The following is a 19,402-nucleotide window of genomic DNA, read 5'->3' as shown; positions in this document are numbered from 1 at the left end:
AATAGCTGCGTTTGACCTCCACAGTCATATCTGCTGCTGAGGAAAAACACGCCAGGCTCAACTGACCGATGAGGAAGAGAAAGAAAACCAGTCAATAGAAAAAGAGGGGAGGGACAGGCAGAGAGGCGGTTATCCCTCTGCTGGACCTGTGGACCCCTGCACTTTCCACTTTAGTCCTTTATCCCGTCCATTTGACGACCCAGGGGCAGGGATGGGGGAACCAGCCACCCTGATCGAGTCAGTCACCACACCTGTTGTCACGGCGATTCCCACGGCAATAACTGGGAAAATGGAAGGTAAGGAAGGCTTTGACTCAGTTGCTGCTGAGAAGGACACAGGGAAGTGGAGGTCATTGTATGGGCCCAGCAGTTCAGTGGAAGGCCTGGTAAAGTCTACAGCTTTTCTTTAATATTCAGCAAATGTTGCAGGATAGAACACTTCACTTCTGGGAGTTTACTTAGACTTGTTTTTCAATGTCTAACAGTCAGTGAGGGGGAAAAATGGATAATAAAAAGACAGAGTTGAGGTTTTTCATGATAAAACATTAAATTACAGAAATGAAAGGATTCTCAGTCTGTTGTCTAGACATTTTTAGGATATGCAGTGTGTTGTTGGTGTCTTGACCACTTCTTAATGGTGTAAATTTACCTGTTCTCTCACAGGTTGCATGTGTTTGTGTATAAATAAACATACTGGCTGTGTATGTCTGGACAGCTCGGGAGTGTTTTTGTTCAATTTTGAGTACGCGATAATGTACTAAATGTTGGCGTGGTTAGTTAAAAGCTATAAATCAGTGCTGTGCACTTTGAGGACGTTGCTGAGTTTGACCTAGCACTGCGTTGTGGAGCAGCTGTTCATTCTCTCCCATCATGCATTGTAGAACGTCGTTAGCGCCCCAGAATAGCTTCTTCGATGTGTCCAGATTTCTATTTCTGTTACCTCTGTTTTATTAGCAGGTCTGAGAGGAGAACAGCATTCAGGCAAGTTTAGATTTATTGTATCCATCAGTGTTTCTGCAGCTCAACAATCCCTGCAACACCCATTTCAAGGATGGACTTGATGTCTGACAATCATTTTTGACTGGAGTGGCTGCACACACTCACTGATGTGCAGGAACATGAAATTAAGAGAAATTAAATTAATTTCCCTTCTTTGGCCATCATTAAAAAGAAGAATTACATTCAAATACTTGAACCAGTATCCTTTTAGTGCCACAGTGCAGCCTGCTGTCATGCATTGTGAAGTTTCATGTTGGTGTGACACTGCACATTTCTGGCAGAACCTGTCTTGCTGGTAGTTTTCAGCCATGTTTTTTTTTATGATTTAGAGCTTTTATTGCTATGCAAAGGGTCTCCTGGGATCTATCATGTGCTTGTGATTTTGTATTTAACTTGTACGTTTGGTGTTGACGGGTCTGAAAGAATGTGAAATGAATTTGTTAAAGCTTATCCGTAGTTGGAATGGAAATAAAATCAGTAAGTGAATAGATAATGTGTGGAATGTTCTCAACTGGCGGAATGCGCATTGACCGGTTTCATGCGTGGGGAGGTTACGCAGAGTTACAGTATTATGAGAAAGTTTGGGCACCCTTGACAATTGGCATTATTTTTATTCACCAATCATTGGGTGTTTTAATTCACAACTTAATTTTGATATATCAAATAACTGATGAACACAATCATATTTCAGCAGTGAAATGAGGTTTATTGGGTTAACAGAAAATGTGCAATATGCCCCAAAACAAAAAAAGGTCGTGCATAAATTTGGGCACCTTAATTGAAAAATCATATTAGTATTTAGAAGAGCCTCCTTTTGCAAAAATAACAGCCTGTATGAGTGTCTGGATCCTGGATGATAGTATTTTGGCCCATTCCACCTGGCAAAACCTCTGCAATTCAGTGATGTTTGAAGGATTCCGAGCATGGACAGCCTGCTTCAAGTCATCCCACAGATTCTCGATGATATTCAAATCTGGGGCATGGGATGGCCATTCCAAAACATTGTACTTGTTCCTCTGCATGAATGCTCGGGTAGATTTTGAGCAATGTTTGGGGTCATTGCCTTGTTGAAATACCCATCCCCGGCGCAACTTCAACTTTGTGACAGACTCTTGAACATAATTCTCAAGAATCTTGATACTGAGTGGAATCCATGCGACCCTCAATTTTAACAAGATTCCCAGTACCAGCACTGGCCACACAGCCCCACAGCATGATGGAACCTCCACCAAATTCTACTGTGGGAAGCAGGTGTTTTCTTCGAATTCTGTGTTCTCTTGCCACCATGCATATCACCTCTTGTTGTGACCAAACAATTCAATTTTTGTTTCATCAGTCCACAGTATCTTATTCCAAAATGATATTGGCTTGTCCAAATGTTCTTTCGCATACCTCAGGCGACTCAGTTTGTTGCGACTGTGAAGAAAAGGCTTCTTCCCCATCACTCTATTGTACAGCCTTTCCTTGTGCAAATTATGCTGTATCGTTGACCGATGCACAGCGACACCGTCTGCAGCAAGATATCCTTGCAAGTCTTTGGAGGTGGTCTGGGGGTTGTTTTTAACCATTCTGACCATCCTTCGTCTTTGCCTCTGCAATTTTTCTTGAGAAAAAGAACTGTACCCGTGGCCTTCCATTTCCTCACAATGTTCCTGAGTGGAAACTGACAGCTGAAATCTTTTGGACAGCTTTTTGTAACCTTCTCATAAACCATAATGCTGGATAAGATTGGTTTTGAGATCAACAGAAAGTTGTTTTGAGGCTCCCATGTTGCAGCTCTTCAGAGGAGAGTCAAACAGAATGAGAACTGGCATTTGTCCACCTTAAATACCTTTTGTCATTATTTTATGCACCTGTCAATTAAGTTCAAGGCTTAACGAGCTCACCAAACCAACTTTGTGTGTCCAGTTATCTTGTGATGATTGGTTACAGGCCATCAAAGCAACAAAATTACAAGGGTTCCCACTTTTTTTTTTTTACATTTGATTTAATTTCATACAATTGTATACTATGAATACTTAAAATCTGTGTTTGGAAATCAAGCTAACACTTGGCTCTTATGGGCAAATGAAGGACATGCCACCAAGATAATTTTGTGTGAAGTCAGAGTCCATTATTATACAACCTCAGAGGGGGTGCCCAAACTTTCTCATACCACTGTATGTCTGTTGGTCTGCTCACGTCAGGTACGAAGGATCGACAGAGCAGCACCTGGCAGCGGGTCAAAGGTCACATATGTTGTTGAATGCCTTTAATAGGTTTTACTTGTCTCTGATTTAATCATTGGTTGTTTTTTTTTTTTTGGTCATCCCAGAATCTACCAACTGCGCGTGCAGCCAGTCATTAATCCATTATTACACGTGTCTTGTGTTCAGTTTTCCCTTTTTCATCATGCTGTATGCTTTACAGAATGAATTTGATTATGGATCTGCTTGTTTTTCCAGTGTTTGTATAGGTTATGGTGCTTTGCAGTGTTTTAACATACACTTTAAGTGGTAAAGTTAAAACATGCACGTCCACGTGTGTAATCACCTGCTGTTATTGGGTTGCAGATGCCACTAAGCCCCAGTCAGCCAGTAAGAACGGGAAGAAGTCCGACTCCGGCTCCAGCAGCTTCTTCACCTGGTTCATCGTCCTAGCCCTGCTGGGAGTCTGGACCTCAGTTGCTGTGGTTTACTTTGACCTGGTAGATTATCAGGGAGTCCTCGGTGAGTAAAGCCCAAAGCTGGCTAGATTGATGGTGCCACAGATGTGAACAATGTCTCTTTCCTACTTTTAATCATCTCTTTTAATTGTTTTGGCACATGCATGACTGTTTTTTTTTAAAGTTGAGCCTTTTTAAATGGTCTTCTGATTTTCTTTCTCGTCTGTGTCAAATTGAATGTATAAATAAACATTTCTTCCTCTTCTGTATTTGCATGCAGACAAGGCTAAAGACTTACAAATTAACCTTTCTGAGGCCTTGCAAGGTAATCAGTTTTTGTTTGTTGTTGGTTTTGCATTAACGCGATGTTGTTTTCTTTGTTTATGATTTGGCATCAATTTTTCTCTCATACACAGATAAATATCTTTTTACAGTTTTGTTTGAAACAGTAAAATGATGTTGATTCAGTATATCCCTAACCTGCATGTTATATATTTTCTTTGATTTATGTCAACAATCCTCCATAATCTTGGTATTCTCATGGATGGGGATGGGCTTGGACTAAGAAATTGAACTTTATTAAAACATGTGTTTCTTGCTGACCTGGACATTTTAAATAAGAAGCTGAATTTTAAAATTATTTTTTAAGATTTAGGTGGAACACATTAGCAACAGTGTATCGTAAAACACCATTGCAGAAGTAGCGGACAAAAAAGGAGGAGTTAGAATTAAATGAGATTTTTAATTAGTTTTCTGTTTGAATACCAACCAGTGGACAGTTCCTCTATTCAAAGCAGCAATATTGAAATAGATTTTTTTCTTTTTGCCACATTGCGGTAGTCTTGTTACATGGTGACAAAGCTATGAGGTGTAACTCGGCTGTTTGTGAACTAGATTGTATTTGTGTGTATTAGCTTCTCAGTTCTGTCCTCTTGTTTTACCTCTACAGGTAAACTGGTGGCCTACGACACTGATGGAGATGGTGATTTTGATGTGGAAGATGCCAAAATCCTCCTAGGCAAGTTGTTTAATCTTTAATCTAAATTTAACGGAGCTCGTCGCCATTTGCTGGCGAGTGTGTGTTTTTGGTTACTTCTGACATAAAATGAGCATTTGGGTTTCTTTTGCACAACCGATCATTTTGCAGCAGAATGTTACCACGCTGAGCTTCTTTACATCGTTTATGTTAATATCGGCATCTAATCCAACAGTTGCAGCCATTTCATTAACTTTAGCTACGTTGTTGTGAGGTGTTCATTTCAGAACGTATCACGTTTCTATTCACGGCACATTTGAGTTCTTCTTGAGCCTGTTTGAAATGTCAGAGCTGCATGCAGAACAGTGGAACCACGCAGTGGATATGTGGCATGAATTAGCCCGAATACAGTTGTCAGTGCTGTGCTGTTGCATGCTGCATGCTTTTTATCTCAGTGGAACCCAGCCTGGCTCTTACTGGGCCTCAGCTGGATGAAGCTTGAGAATGCTGTCGGAATGTCAGAGCCAAAGGTGCAGTTTTTTTTCATTATCTAATAGCTGGTGAAGTTCAGAATCAAACCAGTCTGATATTAAAAACATCCAACTCTGTCCACTAGAATCTGGAACCATCAGTTGACTAGAAGTGTTTAGAGAATCAATTTTCTCGACCTGAAAATGAGCTGCACAGAGTTGAGTTTCTTTTGTCAGCAGTTCCTTCACATGCTCTCAGGCAACATTTTTATTGTCAATTTCATGCTTCACATTGTCTGTTACATCATTCTGGTCGTTATTTTTTGGTCGACTTATTCCAAATGACATGACAGCAATTGATCTCATGAGCAAACTCTTAATTGCACAAGATATATTCAACAAAAGTTATAAAGCTGGCCAAGAGCTTCAGTGTTGGAAAACATCCTTTATTTTTCCATTTAAACTCTTTTACATTAGCACTCATTAACATTAATGAGCAGCACTAGTAAACAATGTGAGCGCTCATTATTGCTTGCCTCAGATTCTACATTAGGCTAAGCAGGGGTATGAACAGGAGTGTGTTTCTAAACTGATGCCTCATCTACATGAAGTTTCCTCCTTGTGTGTTTTTGTGGATCACTACAGACAACAGGCAGAGTTATGTGGTATTTGGACCTGATGACCAACATTAGGATCAGCTGATTTGACAGTGTTTCATGTTAATGAGTATACTTAAAGCAATGAAGTAGTATCTAGCATTCATTGTGAATAGATTTCTTATCTTATTTCTAGTTTTCATTTTTTGTTCTTAAAATCTGTTTCCTGTGGTGTAAAATGAAGACCTGTGCCACAACAGTTTTCTTTATTTTCTGTCAAAGCAGCTTGTACTGGAACCTAGTTCAATCATTAGGGGAATGGCTTGTCACCAAGGGACATTATGATTTCATTGCTGGTGCGGTTAGAATTGCAGTTCCTTGTTGTATGCAGCCAATCTGATGAGATACACTGGGTTAGTTCTCACTGTCTCCTGCTTCTCGGGTACCACTCTGGTCCATTAAATGAGTGCTGGCTGCTTTACATTACACTTAGTAGAGTTTAGAGAAAGTGTGATTGTAATATAATTTGCAAACAAGCCAGAAGTCAAACAACCAGGCAGACACCCACACTGGACATGACCTGGGTAAAAGGTCATATTACGGTTTGTTTCTCTGCACATAGATCTTAATACCTGCTCATCTGCATAGTTTTTCCGTATTTTTCAATCGGGCAAATATCTTTTTTTTTTTTTTCCTTTTGGTGTATTCTAAAATTACCTTCTGACCATTTTAAAGATCATTACTAAATGTCAAAAGTCTTATCAGCTCGGACTGCTCACATTCCAGTACAACAGTAACACATGGAAACTCTGAAATCTAAAACACTCTCTTTTCTGGTAAAAGCTGTGTAGTGTTCATTTACCTGTCCACCAGCTTGTATGTCCTCCTGTGTCAGCGTCTGCAGGAGAAATGAAAGCCAGCGTTTGGCCTCAGCCCATCGCCGAGTGATTTTCTTTATTAATGTTTGTCAGCAGTTTATTAGTAGTTCCCTTATTGTCTAACCTTTGCTTACAGCTTCTCTTACCACATTCTCCTCTTGTCTCCTTCCCTCCTTCTTCGTCCCTCATTCACTTCAACTTTTATTTAAATATCTCGATCAACCACACCCATGTTTGTCCTGATTTTTTTACCGGTTGTATCCACTTTGTCCCCCACACTCTTCCATTACCCTCTTTTCCAAATGCTGTGCTCCCAAACATCCCATCCACCCACACTCCCACCCTTTCCCTTCCCTTTTGTTTGCATAGGCCTGACCAGTGTTGCTGACGGTCAGGGTGAGTCTAAGGTACTGGATTGGTTGGAAGAAGTGGAGGAAGGCAGCTCCGAATGGTTAAATGGTTTCTTCACTTTCCTGTATGGTATGATAAACCCCATGGAACCCCTCGAGGAGGAGGAGCCCCGCAGTGCCATGGGTAGGGTCATGGGGGTGCAGGAGGAAGATGAAGAGGAGGACGATGAAGGAAGGGCAAATATAAAAGGAACAAAAGATGATACAGATCGGGGTCAGAAGATTGTTATCGTTGGCCTCCATAACCAGTAGACCGTGGCAACAACTCAGCCTCCAGCATCCAAAGCCTCTGAGCCAGGAAAACGACTCTGGCGTCTCTCTTCAACTGGCCCAGGTTTCCCAGGTTTTAGGAGCTTCTGTCAGCCAGGGTTTGGGTTTAACCACACCAGTCTAACCAGTGTGGGCCCCTTCCATCCCTGGTCTTAACTGCGGAAGTTCCCCGAAACTGAAAACTCCCCCGAAACACAATCAGCTCAACTTCTTATCAGTTTTTTTATGAAGTCCATCCTTTCTATGGAAATATACATTTTTAAAACTCAGGAACTCTTCTAAAATCCCATTTTTTTATTGACCAGAGAAACAAAACACTAAGTTAACTGATAAAACGTTATTTTTGGCACAAGCCTATTGGAGCCAGCAATACTAAACACAATGCAAAAAAAGATGTGCACTTTTGACAATTCTTCTTTCTTTTCTTTTTTTTTTTTTTACTGCTGCCTGTTCTCTTAAAATGTCCTCATAAATTAGATGTCTTTGTATTGTCTTTAAGCTTTGTGTCTGCCTGCTAATAACATGCAATAACACATGATCAGGAAAACCAAGCTGGAGGAAAACCTCCTAAATTATTCTGCTGCTCATCTCTGACAGACTCTGCAGGTTATTACATTAACACCAGCAATGCTGACATTGTTGATCACGTGCACACTCATATCTGTCTCTGGTGTAAGACTGATGTGTATCTTAAAATGGCAGCAAAGTTCTGAATTCAGCACTAATTCAACACAGTTCAGTGCTTTTAGAAATGATCAAAAATATTCAATACATGTAATAACATAAATGAGCACAAGCTTAATTAGAGATGGCAATTTTCATTTTCTCCTGCCGTTTCTGCTCCATCAGCATTTTTGAGGTGGCTGTGTGTGAGCTGAGCGTTTGGGGCTGGGTAGTTAGAGCTGGGTGAAGGAACACACTGGAGCAGAGAGAAGGCCTCTGAAAACACCATCTGCCTGCACGTCCCCACGCAGACACAGGGGAGGCTTTGCAGGCCGGGTCAGAAGGCCTCGTGCTTTCATTTACTTAAGAAACATCTTCAAATAGTGGAAAAGGGTCACCTGAGGTGGTTGAACCAATTAGTTCCACCTGAAGTCTCATTGCCATCATGGTGCTGATTTTCCTTTTCCTTGTGAAAAAATAACTTTTTTTAAAAAAATAAAACAACATTAAATGAAGACAAATTGGTGGGCAGAGACATCTGCAGACATCTGCAGACTTAATATTCTCGTCTGCCTATTCAGAAATAGAGTTAGGTGTGTAACCACAACAGTGGGGTTTTTACTTCTGGAAAGACCAGATTTCTCTGGCAGGTCTGGGCCCTGTACTGCGGATTGACAGATGAGGCTGTGTGACTGCATGCTGAAAGAACAATGTGGCAGTTTAGAAAAGACTGACAAATGCACTACAGTGTAAAGGAACAGTGTCATGCATGTTGAATCAAAGCAAGGTGTGCACGTGTGGGTGTGTTTACACACGCACGTGCAATTCTGCCTTTCACCTAATTTATAGTAATGAATAAGCTGTCGACTAGTGACTTGGTTCTAGCTGTTTTGGGGTGGAGTGACTCCAGTTTTGCCTTTTTTATTAGAAGAATTGGAAAAGGCTGCACATTCGTGCATGCTCGCCTGTCCAGAGACAGGCTGTTAGGCCAGTGGGATGTTTCCTGCACCCATCCAAACCAAGTGAGGTAGAGTTAGGAGTCCGTTGCTGTGTGAGCTCCAACTAGTGTCAGGATTTAGAAATAAATAAGAGGAAAAGCAGCAAAACAGCAGCAAATATACTGAAATACACAACATTAAATCCATTCCTTTCATTTTTGTGATTTATTAATTCAGATGTACACTGCTGTGTCTCTTCTCAGCTCTGTGTTTAAAATTTTCTGATATTTGATTTGATAGTGATTAACAAGTCTCCAGGTATGATTGCTGTAATCATTTGGCCCAACTGAGCTTACAAAGTTGATTTCAGGTGATTTAACTTCTATCAGAAATGCTGAGCATGCACCCTTATGGTGGGTTAACCATGGTCTTCCCCACCAGTTGCTCTGCTCCTTTGGGCTTCTATCTGCAGATCTGTAACCGGCAACATGTCAGTTTGACTTCACATCATGCTAGATCACCAGTGGATAATTTGTTGATGGATGGTTTCTTTTATGCAGTGTTGAAACTTTATCTTGCCTCTAAATTGCCTTAGATGAAAAACCTCGTGGAGGTGCAGCGAGAAGAGGAGCTAATAAAGGTATCTTCGTTGCCATGCTGCGTGTACGAAGCTGTGCTGGTTTGGGTGCGACTAATGAAGAAAGTCTGAGCGCATGTTTTAGATGACAAACCAAACTTTGTGTGGTGTTTTAGAAAAAGTTGTTTATTGGTGCATTTTGATACCAGCTGCCTGTTTTGATCATTTGCATTAACCCTTTAAAACCAAAACCATATTTATTTTTAGTTTGTCACCCGTGGCCATTTTAAGTAACACTCTGATATTGTGGACATGGTGTTTAGTCTGGTTTTGAATTATAAGAATTACAAATTCTGGTTAGGGAAATTATTGTTTCTTTGAACTAATATAGCATTAGTTTTAACACTTGAATACATTATGATATGTTGATATGTCTTTGCCTCTGAAGCACTGGAGAGTGCTTTTGCAGTTTTTTTAAAATCCTGATCCCACTGTCTTGTCTGCAGAGGTCTGTCAGCATTAAACTTCATCCATGATGGAAGTTGTCTTTCATGTGTCCACAAAAAAGGTTCAAAGTTGTTACTATTGTCGCAAAGTTTAATTTTATTTTGATTTAGCAAATAGTCAGACTTGTGGGCATTATTTCCATTCATGAAGGCATCTTTTGTTTTTAGTTTGACACGTTAGTTCTGTAGATGGAGCTCCGTCTATGAAACAATGACAAGATTGTTTCACTACAGATGCTTTTGGATTGAGCTTCTCTGTAATCCTCTAGCTTTGTGCCTGGTTTGCTAGCTTGGCCTGCATTTAATTGCTTCTGCTTTGTTTAATTTTGGTTGTAAACCAGCAGCGACCATCATAATTTCAGCTTCATAATTTCATGTGGTGGGTTTAACTAAAACAGTTAAATCTGTTAACTCATCCATACATCTACTACCACTTTTACCTAATCAAACCCTTTTAAACCAGACTTCAGACACATGATGACACTACATTAAAGTTTTTTATTTTTATTTTTTTTAAATAATCAGACTGAAGACCCTTTATCCATTTTACTCTGAAAGGACAATGTTGCCTCTAATACTGGCCACTAGGGGCACTAATGTGGTGTGTATATATAACAGCTGGTAATTTTGTAGTTTTTTCAGCTGTTGTTGTGTGTCTGATTTTTTTTGATTGTCTGCAGACATTTTCTTAACATTTAAAGGAGCTATGTGTATGTTTGTGGCTAGATCCGGTACTGTGATCACATTCAAAACACTGTTATCCCCAGAGTAGAAGTTGCTAGTTAGGGTGAAAGATTCAGCTTTTCAGATGGCAAGCAAGAAGTCATATACACTGTGAGTTTATCATCTGTTAATTATGTCCATGCTTCATGCATGATGCCTGTGCCTACATTTGGTAGAATTAAGTTAGCCGGACAGCTGAATCTTACCTGCCCGGGAGAAAATTAGCAACTTTGGCGTCAGTCATCAATTTCTTCTCCAGTTTCAGCTATCTCCACCTTTCAGTGGCATGTCCAGATCTTTCTTTTTTTCTTACTTCGTCCCAATTGATTTTGGAATTATAACAAGGCTTTTTAAGTATTGTAATGTCAGTCATTTGTGATCGGAATCATTCGTAGCTGCACCTCAGTGATAACTGGCAGCCAGAATGCGGAAATGCTACCGTACTTACTTCCCGATGGGGAGACGGGTGGAGGCACCACAGATGTAAACATCAAAATCACTCTGCTTTTGAAATGAGAATATTGGGGCTTGACTAGTGTTGTCAGTGATACGGGTTTTTTAAATAAAAAAAGCAATTCTTTAATGTCTGCTGACATGTCAGTGCCATCTTATGATTACTTTAAATACATTTCTTATATATAGCTCCTTTAAATCCCTTTTTATGGGCACTTTGGTATTCCAAAAAGAGCACATTGACAGACCAGATGTCTATGTGCTCAAGCTCTTGCATGGTCTCTGTCCTGTCATAAATCTGAGCAGTGACACACCAAACGGTGTTGCTAATCCACTCTAGAACCTCCCCATCCTAAGGATGTGGGGATGAAGCTCAGGGAAGCACTGAAGCAGCAGCTGGCCATGATCCATGAGCGTGTGGAGGCCAAGAAGCTGGCCAAGCTGGCTCTGGTGGAAGTTAGAGAGCTTCTGGCAAAGGAGGAGGAGGAGAAGGAGCTTGAGCTGGGCAGGAAGGAGATAAAGGCCAGGGTGAGGGAACGGGTGGCCATCAGACTGAAGGAAGAAGAGGAGAAACTCGAAAAAGAAGAGATGGAAAGGGCTCTGGAGAAAATAAATAAAGAGATGAAACACATGGAGGAGAGCAAGGAGGAAAAGGACGGGGAGAAAAAATCTAAAAAGGAGGAAAAGGAGCCAAGGGTCTTACTGGAGGAAGACAAAGAAAAGGGAAAAGAGTCTAAAGAGAAAAGAAAGAAGGGAGGCAGGAAATGAAACCACAAAATGATCTGGCGTTTCAGAGGAAATCTCTAGTTCATAGTAAGACAGCATTAGCTATTTATAACATTAGGGAAAGCTGTAAAATGTTGCTGTACTGACCAAAGTATGTTGGTCAGAACCAGAAACAATAGAAAAGACCATGTCATTGTCCTGCTGGAACTCTTTCTTATTTCCTTCTTAAAATAGAAGCAGGCTGCAGCTTGTGCAATGATGATATAGAATTAAGTCTGACTAAAAGAAGAGGACTCAACCATCAGGCCTGTTAATGTTGATAAAAAGGAAATACTTTGGTAAAAATAAAGGTTTCTTCTGAAATTCTTAGCTATGTTGCCGAGTCAACCTGTTTGGTCATTAATGGAAATCAGCAGCTCAGATGCTTTAGCATGCATTTATATTTCAGATGAATAAAATGTTTTCTGGGTTTCTGGGGTTTTATGTGCTCTTATGATGAACCATATCCTTGTCTTTTCTTTTGTCAATAAAGCTTTATTCCGCTTCCACCAGAGTTGGGATCTTTAATTCTGAATGTGTGACTTAAACTTGAACTCATGTGGTGAGTTATTAGTTGCGTAGCCTCTTGTAACCATAAAACCAGGATTTTTACCAGCTTGATTTAAAATGGTAAACAGACGTGTGTGTTGGCGGTCTGCAAAAGAAACCCATTCTAGCTGGCCACGTGCACTTGTGTGCACAAACACCGTTTCCTGCCAACATGTGCATCATGATGTGCTGCAGGACTGAGAGAGAAGCCTGCTGTTGTTGCTACGCCTCATGAGGAAGATGCTGCTCCAGCTGAGGCTGCAGAACACGAGCCAGTGCCTGAAGGTATGAAATGACACATGCATGAATCCTCCTGACGTGCAGAAGTCCAGCACCCACGACAGCGTACCAAAGGCCCGTCGGGATTTAATGGATGTATGAAACATGTATACACCATAAACAAAGTACCTCTATCTATCTATCCATCCAATGGCCAATCCAGTCAAACAACACACATAATCGTGAGGAAATTACATGGTTAATTATATGGTTGACGTAAATGCACAAATGATTGTATGTGCTGTAACTTGGTTATGTCAATAAAGTCGCTCGGAGGGTTTTCATCTTCTGTTATATCATCTATTTATATGTGGATTTAGATCCTTGATCTGGCTGCTCCTGGTGTTTTCTAGAGTCCATTCCAGAATTAGAACATTTAAAGGTTGAGGTGAAGAGCTCAGAATGAGAATCAGCACAGCTTTTAATGCAGATGCCCTGCGCACTTTTTGGTCACCTTGTGTGTCAGTGCATGAATCTGTGTGATTGGTAGTTCTGAGCCGATGACATCCTAACAGTACATACTGTAAATACTGATCCATACATTTAATCAAAAAAATCAAACACAATTGTAATCTGATTGGCTAAGGCCTTTGCTGCCTTCCATTCATCAGCCTCTGTGTCCTCAGCTGTCATTGAGCCCGACCCTGTACCCATGGAGGACGTGATCGAAGCTGTTGTGGCCGAGGATACGTCTGCACAAGCACCAGGTACAAACCACGGAGATATGAATGCAGGTATTAATAAACCTGAAAATAAGTGGATTCACGATAGGACTACATTAGGACAGTTTGGTTAATTTTACAATAAGAGTAGCACAGCCCCTTTTGGGCACATAATTCACTTTATAAATAATCAGTGGGTGAATTCTGAAAGTTTGAATTATAGTTTCTAAAATTGCTAAATGCTTGCTGTATCTGCTGTGAGCCTGTTCCAGATGCCAATTTAAACCAGTCTGTTTAAGATGGACCATGAAAGAACTCTGTGACCAGACGATCTTTGTCACTCTAGAAGCTGAACCTCATGTTGAGCCCGAGGTGCTCTCTTCAGAGCCAGAACCGGAGCCTGAGGCAGAAAGCATAGATGAAGCATCAGAGCCTGTGGAGATTCCTGAGGTTGGTGCAGCACAAGTTGAAGCTAATGGCCAACCAGTGTACGACTGTGTTGATGACACGGAGGTTCGCTTTTCAGATTATTGAAGAAGACCCAGAGGTGCTGGAGGAGGAGGAGGAGACTGTAGAGGAGGTATGAAGTTCATGATTGCTTGCTTCATTCATGTTGTCTTTTGCCGGCTGTACGGCCAAATAACAGCACCTGACGGATATGGAGGAATGGATATGGTATGGAGGAAGAAAAATGACCACATTTCTGGATGTCAGATTTGACTTGCAGCCCAAACCCACAAAAAACTGGGCTGTAAAAATGATTCAAATAAGATGTGGATTAAAACAATGAGATAGTGGATAACAAATATCAGACACGCACACACATGCACTATCTAAACATCACTGCCAAATCTAACGGTGATGAAGAATATATAAATTTAATGTTCTAGCTAATTTTTAGATTAGATTAGATTCAACTTTATTGTCACATCATACACTCTTGGCATTGTTTCATGAACCAGGTGGCTCCAGCTACAGAGGAGGAGGAGGGGGAGGAGGAGCAAGCTGCCCCTGCTGAGGAGGAGGAGGCAGCTCCTGCTGAGGAAGAGGTAGCTCCTCTTGAAGAAGAAATTGTTCCTGCTGAGGAGGAGGTAAAGCCTGCTCCTGCTGAGGAAGATGATGTTCCATTGGAAGAAGCAGCTGATTTGCCTGCTGAAGAGGAGGAGGAGGAGGCTGCTCCTGCTGAAGAGGAGGAGGAGGCTCCTCCTGCTGAGGAAGAGTTAGCTCTTGTTGAAGAAGAAGAAATTATTCCTTCTGAGGAGGAGGAGGTAAAGACTGCTCCTGCTGAGGAAGATGATGCTCCAGTGGAAGAAGCAGCCGATATGCCTCTTGGAGAGGAGGAGGATGGGGCTGCTCCTGCTGAAGAGGAGGAGGAAGCTGCTCCTGCTGAAGAGGAGGAGGATGCACCTGCTGAGGAGGAGCAGGAACCTGCTCTTGCTGAGGAGGAGGTTCCTCCTGCTGAGGAGGAGGCTCCTCCTACTGAGGAGGAGGAGACTCCTGCTGAGGAGGAGGAGGCTCCTGCTGCTGAAGAGGAGGAGGAGGAGGAGGCCGCGCCTGCCGAGGAGGAGGAGGAGGAGGCCGCCGCTCCTGCCGAGGAGGAGGAGGAGGAGGCCGCCGCTCCTGCCGAGGAGGAGGAGGCCGCTCCTGCCGAGGAGGAGGAGGCCGCTCCTGCCGAGGAGGAGGAGGAGGAGGGCGCTCCTGACGAGGAGGAGGAGGAGGAGGCCGCCGCTCCTGCTGAGGAGGAGGGCGCTCCTGCCGAGGAGGAGGAGGGGGCTGCTCCTGCTGAAGAGGAGGAGGGCGCTCCTGCTGAGGAGGAGGAGGCTCCTGCCGAGGAGGAGGAGGAGGCTGCTCCTGCTGAAGAGCCTGTTGAAGAGGAGGAATCACTTTTAGAAGATGCTAGTGAGGCAGTAACAGAGGAGGATGCAGCTTCAGAGGAACCTTCTGATGAACCCGTTGAGGAGTCAGTGGACACACAGACAGTGGAGGAGCAAACACAGTCAGGTAAAGAGACGGCTTTTGTCAAAGGTTTATTTGGAACTTTGATGGCTATTTTGCTTTCTTTTTAAATCCAGTGTAGTTGCTGTGTTAAATGTTTCCATCGTTTTGAACCTTTGCTCACACTGTAACAGCCCTGTCGTTCATGCATGTAGCCAGAAGGACCTCCGTTTACCTGAAGAGTCTAATCACAGCAGTTGGATCAAAGTGTTGCTTTGTGGTGATTTTGTGTAGAAACAAACACTAAAATCTTCTCGTGACTGAGTGAACCTACCTGAATGTGTTTTGTGGCAGAAACGGAAGAACCAGCACCAGAGGTGGAGGAGACAGAAGAAGAAGAAGAAGGTGGGACAAATTCCGTTCATTGTATGTTGTGTTGAAAGCTTTGGGTGTTCTTATTTGTGTATTTTTGTGCGTTTGCAGTGGTGGAGTCTGAGACGGAAGAACAGATTCAGGATGAGACATCAGGTAATTTTTCATGATATTACCTTTTTAAAATTGTTCCTGTTTTCAGTTACCATAACTGAGGTGTCCTATTGTGATCAGTTTATCCAGTGAACATAAGTTTTCCAGCTAAGTGGAAGAATTTAAAGTGAGCTGAATTAACAGAGGTCCAGCTCGTGTCACAGTGAAGTGGAGATCAGCTGAGTGGCTGATGTGTGTCAGGTGATTGTAGGGTAAAACGACCCGCATCTGCAGCTCCAGTCTCTGGTTCTTCAGTGTTCCTTCTAGAGATGCAACCTGAAGAGAGAAGAAGCCTCCAAGCACTGCAGAGTGATCATTGAAAGTCCAAGTCAGGAGATGCTACAAAACAATAAAAAACATTCTCAAGTCGATATCCCACAAGTTTTAGTTGGAAGTAAATCTGCCTAGAGCTGTTGTCCTCACAGACTGAGTTACCAGGCAAGAAGAAGACTGATGAGGGCCACCAAGACACCTACAACCGCCCATAAACGAGGCCAATGAAAGAAGTTTTGAACTGGTTCTTCCCTTGTAGAAGCAAAGAGAAGCTACTGTTGAAGAAAGCTCAGATGAAAATCTCATCTGGAACTCACCCAAAATCATGTAGGAGACTGGAAGAAGGTTACTTGTTCTGAGATAAGGTTTTTGGTTCTCACTCGAGTTGCACAACTGCAAACCATGCACATCACAACAAACACACCATCTCCAGGTGAAGCATGGAGGCAGCACCAGGAATGTGTCTCAGCAGTAGATCCTGGATGGCTTGCAGAGGTAGAGAGGAACAAGAGTAAAGAAAAAATATCACCAACTCCTGGAGGATGATCGAACTCAGTCTGTTGGAGAACTACAACCGATTGATTGATTTTCTTTACTTTCCTTTTATTCTTTTTAAGTGCAATAAACAGCAAAGGTCTGGCAGACCAGAGAAGACAAAGACAACAATGTTCACTGTTTTATTACCGTAAATGTTTCCCTTTTTTTAATGGATTTGAGTTTTTTCAAATGTTAGCAAGTCATTTCAGTCCAATAAAATGAACATGTTTTCACATGGCCCCTTGATTCTGCACGACCTCCACATATGACTGATCTGTTGATCTCGGAGAACGTGCTAATTTTGCTGCATTGTGGTTCCCTCAGAGACGTAGAGGATGCTGCACTCATCGCACTGAAGGAGCAGGGATCCACTGATATTACACCAGCACCGTCTGAGGGTTCTCAGAGCGATGCCCCACCCCCAGAGATATGAACATTCTCCTCCTCCTGCTGTTCACTCCTCCCTCATCTGTCAGTGTAAATGTGTTAGTTGATGACTTGTCCGCTGACACCTTACTCCAGATTTTAGCGCTCCTCTTCTTCTATGAATGTTGTGTGTGAATGTGTTTACGTAGTCGGCCTGTGTCTGCAGCTCGTCTGTAACGGCAGCATCGGACGTCTCTCAGTGGTGGAGTTTGTTTTCCTGCAGCCAAACTTCATCACTGAGGAGAAACTCTGACCTTTATCAGGCCAGATTCTCTTTCTTGATGCAAAACAAATTTTGAGATTCTATGCAAAGCTTGTGTGACGCCTGTGTCCCCTCCTCTTCTTGTACTTACCACTCAGTGTGTGTGCGTGCATGTGTGTGTGTGTGTGTGTATGTATGTGTGGGGGTGGCCACTCCAGGATGCTACCGTTTAAATCGTGAGTGAGCGTGTTGACAATCTCTCTGGTTAATTCTTGGCTGTGTGCTGATGCAGGTTTCCATTTTTTATGTTAGTAAATGACTGTGTGTATGTGCACGTTCATGCGTGTGCATGTGTGTGTGTTCTGTAGAGTACTAGCTGTTCTTTCTCTTTTTTTTAATGACTAACAAGACCAATGAACTAGCAAATGAAATGAGCTGAATTTGTGACTTCAGCTCTGTAAACTGTGATGTAGAAGTTCCAGCGATGCCTGAAGCATGGTCTACCTGTGTGATTCTAGGATTCTAGCACGGCTCCTGGCTGACCTGAGTTCAGTAAAGCAGTGTTTCTGATGGAAATGCTGAAAAGCGAGATGTTTTGTTTTCTGTCTGACGGCAGACTGAACCTCAGTCCCACAACTGATGCTGTACGCTTCAGTGAAACTCTGCTGTGAGATGGAAAAAGAGATTTCAGTCAAACATTCCTCCTTTTTGGTGTCTGGTCACCTCACATCATTTTCCATAGTTACTAGGATTGAGACACATTCCAGCAGAGTGAGTCTTCCTCCATTTTGCTCAAACAAAGATAATATTTTCTGTTTTCAAACACTTTTGGGTCGGTGTGAGGTATAACACGTTTCTAACAATGAAGATCTCTTCTGACATAGCTAGGTTTGAGAAATAAGATACACTTTTTTTAAAGGGTTTGGGAATTGAAAAGTCTTATTTTCAGAAAATGCTTTAAAGATTTTTACAAAAGCCATAAGCTGTGGGACCAGCTGGTTTAAGGGACTGAGCTTCTCTGAGATTATAAAGATACTTCAGTGAAATAAGCTGCTGAAGTGGAGATGTGGTCTACATGCTGGTTCAGGAGCTGCAGTTTCACAGGGAGAGGACCCCCCCCTCACTGTGTCTGCACATCACCTCTGTAGCTGCTGATGCTCATTAAATTATTGTCAAGAATGATAAAGAGATTCAGAGTGTCAGTCTGGAAATGGGTCTGTTGCTGCAATAAAAGGATTGGAACAACATTGACGACTCCTTCATTCATGACTTCTGCACCAACAAGCTGTCAAACTGATGAAACATTCAATTTTATTTTACTGAAATAGTTGTTAATCAGTGTTTTCTGAGGACTGAATTTTATCAAACTGCACAAGTTAAACCGAGAACGGACGAATGTTCTTACTTCAAACTGTGCTCTACAAAATCCCTGCAGGAGGAATTTTTAAATCATTTAAATTGTGACTCCTAACAGTACTTACACATGTGAGTAATTTTGCATCTAAAATGTGACACCACCCTAATTCATCCTCTCGCTGTAAATTTAAAAAAACCCCAAAGATACGCAGGTTATGGTTGAAATCAAGGATTAGTCAGCATTGCTCATTAGAGATTCCAGGTCCAGACTCCGCTTTCTCAAAAGAATCTTCAACACCTGTAGAATCATCCCAAGAATTAAGTTTAGCTGTAAAAAAACAAAAGGCAAAAATGTGAACCACTGGTCCAAAATTTAATGTATTTGGAGATTCCAGCAGATCATAGTTCTAAAAGTCCTTATAAATCCTGTGATCTAATTCTGTTCCCTAAACGCAGGACCATCAAAATAAGCTGTAAAAATTAGTCTTTAAGATTTTTGGTCATCACCTTGAATGGCTTTAGATAATAGAGCTCATCGGCACATCGGCAGCCACAGAGACTCCTCCAGGCCGGCTTCACCTAACCTTTCACAAATGACTACAACACAATTCAAACCCGTATTAACCCACGTGGAAGCCAACAACATCATCAGATTTGATTTTTAAACACTACTGAGGACCAATCTGGGCTTTTTTGGTTTTCTTTATCAGAACATACCCCTGACTTTGTTTTAACTGTATCTTTAATTTTCTCGTATATGTGAGCTCTTCTCCAGCTTGGTCCAGTTACAG

At 42.0% G+C, this 19,402-nt stretch overlaps 1 protein-coding gene and 1 long non-coding RNA gene across 2 annotated transcripts; both read left to right on the top strand.

Annotated features, from left to right (window-relative positions):
- Positions 1-15,268, top strand: LOC101072889 (fibrous sheath CABYR-binding protein-like). The gene is made up of 10 exons (XM_011619789.2): positions 1-296; positions 3,551-3,706; positions 3,923-3,967; positions 4,592-4,660; positions 12,612-12,701; positions 13,322-13,402; positions 13,704-13,807; positions 13,884-13,937; positions 14,320-14,899; positions 15,258-15,268. The coding sequence occupies exons 1-10, from the start codon at positions 212-214 to the stop codon at positions 15,266-15,268; spliced, it is 1,275 nt and encodes a 424-aa protein (XP_011618091.2). The 5' UTR covers positions 1-211.
- On the top strand, positions 15,081-18,502 carry LOC115248023 (uncharacterized). The gene is made up of 4 exons (XR_003887051.1): positions 15,081-15,358; positions 15,647-15,697; positions 15,776-15,820; positions 16,952-18,502. It is a non-coding gene; the product is annotated as an uncharacterized lncRNA (long non-coding RNA).
- The last annotated feature ends 900 nt before the right edge of the window (positions 18,503-19,402 follow it).

Source organism: Takifugu rubripes, chromosome 22 (genome assembly GCF_901000725.2).
Source record: "Takifugu rubripes chromosome 22, fTakRub1.2, whole genome shotgun sequence".
Taxonomy (NCBI): domain Eukaryota; kingdom Metazoa; phylum Chordata; class Actinopteri; order Tetraodontiformes; family Tetraodontidae; genus Takifugu; species Takifugu rubripes.
This window is presented reverse-complemented; position numbering and strand designations above follow the sequence as displayed.

Bases quoted from the DNA above. Each gene is read 5' to 3' on its own strand.
- LOC101072889 (XM_011619789.2), top strand. From the start codon at position 212: ATGGGGGAACCAGCCACCCTGATCGAGTCAGTCACCACACCTGTTGTC. The intron at 297-3,550 runs GTAAGGAAGGCT...ATTGGGTTGCAG, and splicing joins AATAACTGGGAAAATGGAAG to ATGCCACTAAGCCCCAGTCA. The intron at 13,938-14,319 runs GTATGAAGTTCA...TTCATGAACCAG, and splicing joins AGGAGGAGACTGTAGAGGAG to GTGGCTCCAGCTACAGAGGA.